The sequence below is a fragment of the Verticillium alfalfae genome, genomic scaffold (assembly GCF_000150825.1).
Source record: "Verticillium alfalfae VaMs.102 supercont1.5 genomic scaffold, whole genome shotgun sequence".
Lineage (NCBI taxonomy): Eukaryota > Fungi > Ascomycota > Sordariomycetes > Glomerellales > Plectosphaerellaceae > Verticillium > Verticillium alfalfae.
In genome coordinates, this window is record NW_003315034.1 from 1,066,036 (window position 1) to 1,077,022 (window position 10,987).

General features: G+C 54.0%; 3 protein-coding genes across 3 annotated transcripts in view; 1 reads left to right on the forward strand and 2 right to left on the reverse strand.

The window, feature by feature from the left end:
• Nucleotides 1-147, reverse strand: part of VDBG_04646 (PWWP domain-containing protein) — a gene marked incomplete at both ends in the record, with an annotated part of 2,180 nt that extends 2,033 nt beyond the window's left edge. Inside the window, one exon of the mRNA XM_003004994.1 lies at nucleotides 20-147. Within this exon, the coding sequence (XP_003005040.1) occupies nucleotides 20-147 (128 nt within the window). The remainder of the gene's footprint in view (nucleotides 1-19) is intronic.
• Nucleotides 148-1,479: 1,332 nt separating this feature from the next.
• On the reverse strand, nucleotides 1,480-8,192 carry VDBG_04647 (pre-mRNA-splicing helicase BRR2; the record flags this gene model as incomplete). The annotated part of the gene is made up of 3 exons (XM_003004995.1): nucleotides 1,480-2,020; nucleotides 2,081-3,267; nucleotides 3,336-8,192. The coding sequence occupies 3 exons, from the start codon at nucleotides 8,190-8,192 to the stop codon at nucleotides 1,480-1,482; spliced, it is 6,585 nt and encodes a 2,194-aa protein (XP_003005041.1).
• Nucleotides 8,193-8,460: 268 nt separating this feature from the next.
• VDBG_04648 (conserved hypothetical protein) lies at nucleotides 8,461-10,462 on the forward strand (the record flags this gene model as incomplete). Its single annotated transcript, XM_003004996.1, has 1 exon — nucleotides 8,461-10,462. One exon carries the CDS (start codon nucleotides 8,615-8,617, stop codon nucleotides 10,235-10,237), a length of 1,623 nt encoding a protein of 540 aa, XP_003005042.1.
• Nucleotides 10,463-10,987: the final 525 nt, after the last annotated feature.

Sequence of the window (10,987 nt, forward strand, 5' to 3'; positions counted from 1 at the left end):
CAGCAGCGGGGGCTTCGACCGTCTCGTCGATGCGACAGGCTTGTCAACAGCGTCTCCGGTCGCGGGGACCACAGTGGTGGCAGCCTCCTCCTTCTTCTCGACCTGCTCGGGAGCAGTCGTGGGCGCGCCGGCGGCGTCGTCAGACATGGTGATGATGCGCGTGTATATATGGGTGGGTGAGGAGAGAGAAAGAAGAAGAAGAAGAAGAAGAAGCGTGGAGTGGTGTGCGCGTTACGAAAGGCGTGACAGGATTGGTGATGACAGGTGTTGAGGCGCGACTTGGAGAGCGAAAAAAGGGTTTTGGAAAGTGGACAAAGAAATTGGGACGCGTTATGGGACGCGAGGTACGTGTTGAGTAGAGTCGAGATGATGCGCCTGATGAAAAGAAGGCGCAAATCTGATGGTTGTTGGCAATGGATGGGGCAGTCACCTCGTGTGTTGCGACGTCAAAGATGTGGTGCGTGGAGTGGCAGACGAGAAAAAGGCAACCCGGGGGGGGGGAGAGAGGTGGGCTGGGTTGGTTTGGTTTGGATTGGATTGGAGTTGGGGGGGCCGATTGGATGGGCATGGATTATTACATTGAACCTGGATCGGGCTAGGAAACTCAGGTCTTGGAGACAAGAGACACGAGCGAGAGGGAAAGCAGCCGGGCCAGCCAGCGAGTAAGCCAGACGGAGCTAGGTGAGCTACCCTTTGCCATAGGTAGCACCACGAGCATGAGCACGGGCTGCTGAGTGCCTTCCTCTCCTCCTTCTCTCACCTCGCCCTCGTCGCTTTGCTCTGCCTCTTACCTGACCTGACGCGAACGTGGTGGAGGCATGACGGCAACAAGGCAACGACACGTGACCAATTGGATCGCACAACACTGACTTGCGCGGATCCACTTGAAAAGGTTTCGTACCTTAGGTAGCTAAGGTAGCAAGAGACAAGGAGCCAGCAAGCGAACCTCTCTCTCTCTCTCTCTCTCTGCCCTTCCTTGCCTTGGGGCATCTTGCCCAGCCTTGCCAGCCTGTCCACTTACCTATGCCCTGTTCACCCTGTCGGCCTATCGGTCATGTTGGCCCTGATGCCTGGGTGGCTGGTGGTCGAAGAATAATTATGCTGCCATGTCGTCACCCACCCCTCACCCTTTATGGCGTGGTCGTCGTCGTCGTGGATGGATCCCCGAAACTCGCCCTTGAGCAATCCTCCCGTCAGCCATCCCTCCCAGCCCACCAGTACACAACCCAGGACCTGCACAACTGGCCTTTAGACGCCGCAACCCCTCTCGCGCATCAGAAGATGCCCGTGTGCTCTTGAATATAGAAACGCAGAATTGAAATTTGACCAAACTTGCCAGTGCTGAAATTACCCTGCCGTCCTCCGTCCTCTCTACTGTACACCGGCCAAACCAAGGCGCCGAGTCGTGACATTTTTCTTTCCTTGTCGTCTTCTGCCTCTTCCTCTCCTCCTCCCCACCCTTCCCCTTCGCTGCTTCGTCTATTCGTCATCCTCCTCCTCCTCCTCGTCGTCGCTGTCGTCCACGTCCATGCTCTCGGCGGCAACGACGGAGAACTCGCGCTCCTGGTCCACACCCGCGTAGCTGTCGCTCATGAGGAAGAGCTTGAGATCGTGCTTGCCCGCCGTCGGCACGATGAACTCGAGCTTGCCGGTGAACGACCGCCCGACTGTCACGCGCTTGATGCCGAGCACGCTCTTGGTGCTGTCTTCGCCGACGACGAGCCACCAGCTCTCGAGCTTCTTCGACGGGTAGAATGGCGCGTGGACCGTCGGATCGAACTCGTCGTCCTCTTCCAGTTGACGCTGGATCGTCACGTTGATCTGCGAGGGCTCGCCTGCTTGAATCTCGTCGCCGTCCACAATCTCGTGCTCCATCTCAATATCGGGGTACTTGTCGTTGGTAAAGTTCGCCGCCTGTGCCAGCTGCGCCTGCGAAAGACCGAGCCGCTTGACGAGCGCCGCGTAGTCGGCGTTCTCGTCTGGGTTCATGGCCTCCATAAAGTCGAAGATGTCCTTGATTCTGCCAAAACGACGGTGGTTAGCTACTTTTCCATGGCCAGACGCAGGCGCCGGTACGTACCCAAACTCATTCGCCGCCTTGACAACCTCGGGCGAAAAGTGAGGAATCTGCTTCAGAGGGCTGTCTCGGTCCCACATGCCTTGGACAACCATCTGAGACATCTCCATTGCGCTCATGGCGTTGAGGTGACCGTCCGACGATAACACGTCGACCGTGGCACTGAGCAGGCTGAGGACCTTGGAAACAATGATTTCCTGGTCCTTGGACAAGTCAATAGGCAGCTGCATCCTCGAGAAGTGCGCCTGGAGCAGCACGAATGCCTTGAAATGGGGCGAGTCATAAGCCGGCTGCGACATCTTAACCGGCACTCGGTCGTAGATACGGCGCAGGATGCCATCTTCGTGCCGCCTGATTTGAATCGTTTCGAACTCTGTGGCCGACGTGATAATCTCGAGGATGCCCTTGAGCTTTGTCCTCGCACTGAGTGACAGCAAAAATGTTTGCATCGTAATGTACGAGATGTTGTAGTATGCCGCGATCATGGCAGCGTTCTGCGGCAGGACCGAACCATCGTCGTCGTCCAACTCGATGATCTTGGAATCCTGAAGTTCCGTGAGCGTCGTCTGGATCAGGTCAGACATGTAATCGTTGAGACCGTCTTGCGTAGTGTCTGTAAGGTTGTAGAAGCTGGGATTGGCTAAAAGCCTACGGTAGAAATAGGTGAAGGTCGTCCAGTTGATCGCATCCTCGCCGTTCGTAATCAGCCTGGTGCTAATCTCTGTAACAAAGGCGTCGTGAAGGTAGTTGTGGAGATGAGACTCGACCGGCAGAGCCTCGTTGAGGAACTTCTTATAGAACTCACGCTTCACACCCGGTACCATGAGTACGCCACGACCTCTGCCATCCTTGGAAGGCTGAAGCGCCTTGCCGAACATGTGCAAAACTTCGCTTAGAGAGTAGTCGACATATCGATGTTCGCGGCCTTCGAAGTACTGAGTACCCATGACAATGACCAGGTGGGCGGTGCAGTTGAGCTCCCAGCAGACATCCCTTGACGCTACCAACACTTGAATGGCACCGTGGTTGTAGAGATGCTTCACAATACGCTTGTCGCTGAGGCTGAGAGCCTCATGATAGTAGCCGATGCCATGAGAAAGGGTTTCGGCAAGGGCCTCTTCATCAATCTTGTCAAGGAGGGGCTTCATCTGTTCAGCATCGGCGTGCAGGAAATCGATCTTCGTCATCATCTGCGAAAGCAAGCGGCAAGCAGATCGCGCGTCGTGGCTCTCGTTTGCTTGCGGCTCGGAACAAAGACGATCGCAGGCTTGTCGGCAGACATCTGATTAATGGCCAGGTAGGTGGGCTTGGCCATAGCCAGCATCAGCGACGGGAAATGAGGTGTGTTGAAGGACTGTATGTGAAGTTCGAGGGGGACCGGGCGGACATGCGGGCTAAAGTTGTAAATGTCGTGCTTCTTTGCATCAATCCATTCGCCCAAGTCCCTCGCATTGGCGAGGGAGACACTGAGTGCGACGATTCGCATGGGAAGCTCGGTCTGCATCCTGATGTAGTGCATCCTCGAAACGATAACTTCGTAGATGTAGCCCATGGAGCCGCCGAGAAGGTGAATCTCGTCGGCAATGAACAGCGCAACCTTTTGAACCTCGGCGCGACCCTTCCACTGGCGAGAGAGAACATCCCATTGAATGGGGGTGGCGAGGATCAGGTCGCTAGTCTTAAGGATCTTAAGGTCAGTCGCCGTCTCACCCGTCAATTTTTCGATAGTCTTGCCGCCGCGCAGGGAGCCAAGCTTCTTGCGCCAGTCCTCGAGGCGAACATCGACGAGCTCTTGATATGGGGCAATGTACACAGCAGCGCCGCCTTGCTCCTCAGAGTCTACCTTTTTCGACCAGTGGCGCAACAACGCGAACTCTGCGCAGACAGTCTTGCCACTGCCTGTAGGGGCACCAACAAAGACGTTTTGGTCGCTGTCGTAAAGGGATTTGAACGACTGCGTTTGGATGCGGTTGAAGTGGCTCCAGTCAGGATACAAGTTTGCGTACTCCTTGACCTTCAAAGCAGACACTGGCAGTGGCTGAAGGTCTAGCAGTTCTGTGTGAGGCGGGAACCTCTCAGGAAGAATAAGCTTGTGGAACGAAACGGGAAGCCTCGTCTCCGAGTGCATCCAGCGATCAGAAATGACGGAGATGAAGTAGTTTGGCGGCATCGGGTCCGTGATAGGCACAGTAAAGTCGACGATGTGCTCATTGGATTCCGACTCGGCGTACTCCTTACGCAAAAGAAACTGATCATGGAACAGAATATCTTCGCCATCGCAGTCTTCCACAACAATCCAGAAGCCCTCAGCTGGTCCGTGAACATCATCGTCCCACTCGAAGTTGGGCGTGATGCTCAGCTCGACGCGCAGCATTGATCGTGTCAAAGGCTGTACTTGAGCCTGAAGTTCGAGTCTTGGGAACTTTGCCACGAGAGAGCAAACAGTCCTTCCGGCCTTGGGCATGCCCAAGAGCTCGCCCATGCGCGGAGGGTCAAGGTCAAAATAATTGCTCCACGAGACCTCGATCCTCTCGGCCTTCTGCACAATCTCTCGTGGGCACGAGGGAAACTGGCGAAGCGGAGACATCGTCGGCCACATGCGCTTCTCAGCCATTTTGCAGAGATCCAGAGCAGTCTTCGAGACCGAAGCCCATCCCTTCTTCAGCGTAATCTCAAAGATAGCGCGGAGGATACGACCAGCTGATTGAGTCACGTATACCATGTCTGCCATGAGTGCAAGACCATCCAGCTTAAGTCGAGAGATATACGCCTGCAGTAGAACGTTGATCTTTGCGTGCGGCTCCTCAATACTCTCTTTGACAGGGATGGGAACGCGGCCCAACAGTTTCGCGAGTTCAAGCTTCTCATCTTGACGCACCGGGATGTACTTGAATTCCGCACTCAAGGAGAAAACGCGGAACAGCTCGATAGTCGTGATGGATGGCTGGATGAGGTTGTTGTAGGTCTCCATGGAGCCGTGGGTGATGTAGTAGTGAGACGCAATGCGACCAAGTTCAGTAGCTTGAAGTTTGCCTGTCTTCTCGTCATACTTGACGAGATTGGACTTACGGAGGACAGACGCTGCAGAGTGGATAAGATCGACTCTCTTTTGCTCAAGGGCCTCATCGTCTTCATATTCGGCACCAACTTGGTAAAGACCGGGTGAGCGGAGCATGCGTACAAACAAATAGCTGTAGCCGAGCCACTCAACACCTTCGTCTCGTGAGCGCACATTGCCTAGAACAATCTCGGCGTTGAGATTGTCCACCAATTTGCTGACCATTTGACTTTCGATCGGTAGTTGTTGGTTGAGGAGCGAGAGGTAGTACTGGATTTCGTTCTGTGTTGTGATAATGATACCCTCGCCATATGTGTCGAACTGTGGTCGGCCTGCACGGCCGAGCATCTGCAAGACATCCTGGGGGCTCAACTCTACCCAGCTACCCTTCTCAGGTGAGTAGATCTGAGTGCCTTTGATGATAACGGAATGTGCGGGAAGGTTGACACCCCACGCAAGGGTGGCTGTGCAAACCAGGACTTGAATGGCACCTCGGGCGAAAAGATCCTCGACATCAGTGCGGTCGATTCGGCTCATACCAGCGTGATGGATGCCGAATCCGTAAGGAAGCAAGTCCTTGAGCTCCTTATCAGTCGCCTGGCTCGAAGCTTCGTTCAAAACCTCACGGCTGCCAGCATCGTGACGAAGAATATTGTTGATAGTGTCCATTTCCAGAGCCTTGTCGCGAATATATCTCGCCGTCTTGGCAGTCTCCTTTCGCGAGTGGACGAAAATGAGCATCTGGTTTCGGTTGGTACCTACGTGCTCCATAACTTTGTTGTACGTGACGTCGTTCATCGTCTTGAGTTGCTTGATTGCCTTGCGATCGGTCACGCCAATGAACTCTTGCCGGAGAGGACAGGGTCGGTAAGAGCCGTCGAAGTGGAACAGGCCCTTCGTGGGGTCCACGCGGAGGAAGCTGGCGACATCTCGGTAGTTGGGCAGCGTTGCGGACAAGCCGATCAAACGGACAGGCTCTCCGGTTTGCTCGGTTTTCCTGATGGTTCTGCTTATGATGCTCTCGAGAACAGGGCCACGGTCATCGTGAAGCAAATGGATCTCATCAATGATGATAAGTCGGACCAGATTGGTGTAGCTTATGTCCGTAGCTTTTCTTGTGATGACGTCCCACTTTTCAGGTGTCGTAACGATGATCTGCGTCTCAGCAATCTGTGCCTTTGTGAGTTGACGGTCACCTGTCAACTCAGAAACTTTGACACCGTATGGTTCGAGTCGCTTTCCAAAGTTTCCAACCTGTTCCTGAACCAGGGCCTTCAACGGCGCGATATACACAATTTTGAAGGAGTCCAAGTCGATATCGCCGGATTGGGCATTGCGGTGTTTGCCTAGCTCGCGCAATATCGTCAACATGGCCACGTTGGTTTTGCCACTACCAGTGGGCGCACAGATTAGCATGTTTCCATCGTCTCCAAAAGCCGTTGGGAAGCATTTCGTCTGGATACGGTTCAGTGACTTTGTCGTGCCAAAAGGGCCCCTTGACCATTCCGGCATGTCGGTGATGGGCACAAGCACTTCGTTGCGATCGGTATGCTTTTTGGGTGCTGGGACATGAATTTCCTCGTATCCCTTGAAGGTCCTCTTGGTTGACCCTTCAGGTAGCCTGACCTTGGGGTTTGTCATGAGATGGTTGCCCTGGTCGAACACCAGATTCTCCAAGTTGATGAGTTTGCGCGGCTGCAGTCCCCCGCGGAGCTGACCTTCGGCACGTTCGGGCTCGGCAGGCTTGCCAGAAGCAACACCGGCAGGAACATCAATATCCATCTTGATCTCCATCTTTCGAGACTTGTCCTCCGTTTTGCGGCCGTACTTCTCATTGAGAATCCACTGTAGACCTTCTGATGCCATCTCGCGCTCCAGAGCTGCTCGCTGTTCGTCTGTATCAGCCTTGGCGTGTCGTGTCAGCCAGACGACCTTTTCCCGATTCTTGATGAGGAGTTGGACAAGGTTGTGGTGTTCATAGTCGAAAAGTTCCATCAAGTCGTTCTCAATCTCTCGAAGTGACTTCTCCTCGCCTCCCGCCTCGTCTGGCTCACCAGACAGGATTCGCAGCGATTCCGCAGCCTTGTCGACCTGCTCGTGATGATCGTCGTAGAGCTTGCCGATCTGACGCTGGAGCCAAAAGGCGTCGATGTCCCGTGCCGGTACAGTCGCTTCCTTCTCATCTTGCGCACCCTTGGTTCCTGCGGAATCGATCACCATCTCGTCATCATCGTCACCAAGATTGGTTTTCTTGTCTTCGCCAAGGATATCCTGGTCCTCCGCATCCTCTTCATCTGCTTCCTCGTCTTCTGATGACTCTTCCCTGACCTCGTTCGCGATGCCAGCATGTTCGTCATCATCCTCGTCCTCGAAGACAACAGCCACGCCCTGGCGGTCGTCCATCTCAGCATCATCTGCGCCGTCGGCTGCACCACCGTCCATGTCCTCATCTTCGTCCTGCGCGTCGTAATCGGTGATCTTCTTGCCAAGGTTGACCATCTCGTTGAACTCCTTTGGGCCCAACGCGACACCCAACATGTCGTCGATCTCCTTCTTGCGTTCGTTGTCTTTCAAGTCATCGTCTTTCAGAAACTCGAGGATAACGTCCGCTGCGCTCAGAACTGCCGATTGGGGTACATCGCCGAGGTTGTCGGCAACAATTTTGAGAATGAGTTCGTATGTTGCACGGGTTGCTGGCGTGCGCGGTCTGTATGTGATTCCCTCGATGGCGAAGTCGGCGGTCCCCAGAACGCCGGTCCCGCGCATCTGTCCTGCACCACCCTTCTTCTTCTGTTGTTCGCGTAGCAGCACGTCCTGTCCATCCTGCACCCTGCCCCGCTCGATATCAGGGACACCAGGTGCCTTCTTTTGTTTCGGCGCGCTGTCGCGCGCGACGCGATTGCCCATATCCCGGATGCTTAGCCTCCCAGCCAGCGACTCGGGGTCGCCGGTAGACTCGTCATTTCGTCTTGAAACGAAACGCTTGTCCGCCTGGAGAACCAGGTTGGACATGGCCGAGTATTTATACTGGGAGACATCGCGCTGTTGGTCCGACATCTTGGCTAGATTCGTGGGATGTCGTCTGCCATGGACCGATGTCGAAAGCGCCCTTGTCGTCTTACGCCGGAGTGTGTTGTGCTTGGGGCAAAAGCAGATGGCGCGTTGTAGTACGTCTTGTTGAATGCAGGTAACGAGTCGAGAAGCCTGAAAAGATGGATGATGGGTCCACAGTGGATGGTTGTGGCTAGTGGTCTATGCAGCGCGTGAAGTCACGTGCTCTGGCAACAAGTCAAGCCACAAGCGCTCACTGAGGGTCGAAAAGGGTGAATGTGATGGCACGTTCTTGACAATTTGGCAGCCAATCTGCTGGATACATAAGTGCTGGGAATCTATTGACATATTCTGTACGGTATCACTTGAGTTCCCAGCTTTTTCTCTGTAGCGTCGTCATTTGTTTCATCACGTCGACGATTGGATGAATGCTCGGACCTTGTTTACCGCATTACCGTCGTCTGAATCTGGCAGCGATACCATCAATTAGAATGGTACAGAATACCGAGCCGGAGGCTATTCAGCAAATAAAGTCGACCCTCGAGCCTTACATCAAGCCAAGGGAGCAAGTCTCTTACATCAGGCGCGTTCTGGCTCTCCATCTACAACGGCAACGCCAGGCCAACACACTACAGCGCCCGCTGTCACTGGTTCAAGCCAGCGACCAGGTTCAGCATCATCGAGAGACTCATGGACTGCAGCGGGATTATCTAAGAGCAGTTCGAGCCAATATCAAAGCACGCCAGGAACATGCGCAGTTGAGTGAAATCTCGCTGTCCGACACGGCTCCAGCCAGACACGAGCAGAGCTCGGCGGACCACTTGCGGGAACACCTCGCGCTCATCAAGCTACAACAGAAACATGAAAGGCTCGCAGCGATACAGAAGCATCTAGACACACTCACACAGCAGCCAGTAGCATCACCCAATTTCCTGAACCTCGAAGAGATTTACAATGACTCGATCGAACTGCCACAAGTGCCCCGCGAAGTGGTTGACAGTTTTGGTACAGACTCCACAGCCGCCAAAGCTGACCTCACCGCTGTCGTCAACGAGATGGAAAAAGTGGTTTTGCGCACTAAGATTCTCCTGCGACAAGAAGAAATGCTCCTCAACACAGTGCGGGACCGCGTCGAACCCAGTAAAGACACTATCAGTGAGATGGCGAGGCTGCACGCTCTGAACGTCACACGGAATGAGCTCATCAACTGGATCGAGACCGAGCTAAGCAAGGCAACTGGTGACGATGCAGACCAAGACATCTCAGGAGAGCCTCCCAATAATGGGGTCGAAGCTGGTTCTGCATACGTCGACTTGTCGCAGCAACTCGCTCAGGTGAAGGAGAAATATGCAAGCTACGTTGCGACGCGCAAGTCCCTCCTGACACTCGCCTCTCAACGCACACGCCCAACCATCAAGATCGCCCAAACATCGGAGACACCGAGGGTGGAAGAGATGGAGGATTTACCTTCATTTGCTGGACACATTGTGCTTCCCTACCTTGAGGATCTTCTCGATCTGTCACGGCAGCAAAAGTGTACAATCCAACAAAAGTCTCATATTAACACCATCCTGGCCCAGCAAGTCAAAGATACGAGACAAATTATGGTTCACCTGGCTGAGGAAAGCCAACTTCTTCCAAGTCACTCCATGCCAGCCGCCAAGAGAGGTAAATCGGGTTTTGATGAGCACATGTCAGCAGCTGCGTCAGACACACCAGACACAGTCAGTCAAGTCAGGCCGTGGGTGTATGCCGCGGACTCGGCAAAGATCTCCACGATGGAGACTGTAGCTGAGAAGGTCGAAGAAGGGCACCTGGCACTCGAGGGGTCTATGAAGGCTCTTCACAACGTTGAACAGCTCTTTGGGCGGAAACGTCATGAGCATGAAAATCTGACTACAGGCGACACCACAGAAGACGACATTTGGTTGACAGAAGAATCATCACGCAAGGCTGGAGCAAGGCAACACCCGGATGTTGCCGCATTTAAACGGGGTGATCATGCTGACCCTTGGGCTGTCTTGGATGGTAAGCTGGGCCTTATGGGTTGACACGACTGATATAGAGCGAGGAAAGCACAGAATCGCCATGATGATAATTGAGCGCTTTCAAATCAACCTTCGTAATTGTGAACTACCCCTAAGTTGCCCCAACGCCTTCCAGTTTTGTCCTCGCATGACCATGCGACACCATCTCGATCAACTCCGGCCGGCCATGATTCCCGATATCCTGAGCGAAAGGTCAAGGATTGAAAGATGCTCGTCCGCACCGTCAACAAGCCGTTTGTCTACCTCGGAGAAGATGAGAACTATCTTGTTTTTCTGAACGTCAGGAATGGCCTCGTCGTAAACGATATGCTGGTAGAGCTATTGAGAGTCAGTTTTGCAGGTCTAGCAGTGGAGATGTGAAGGCCTACTTGAGAAACAACCTGGCCTGCACTCCAGCCATCGGCCACCATCTCCTCCACTACTCCGGCGACATTCTGGTACGTGTCTCCGGACTTTTGAGGACGGATTGCGGTTGTCAATTTGTTGATCGTTGACTCGGGGATGACACCTGCAATATCTTCAATGATCTTGACTGTAATCGGCTTCTTGTCGACGTCCATAGACTGGTCCCTATCGGCAATCTCCGTCGCCCCGACAAGTCGTGCGGCACTTTGCAGAAACGTGATAGCCTTTCGCAGGTCACCCTCGCAGCATTTGATCAGGGCATCAACAGCACCTTCTTCGAGCTCAACACCCTCATTCTTCGCTCATCTCTTCCAGCCTTCGCTTAGCGTTCCCCTGGTCCAGGGTGGG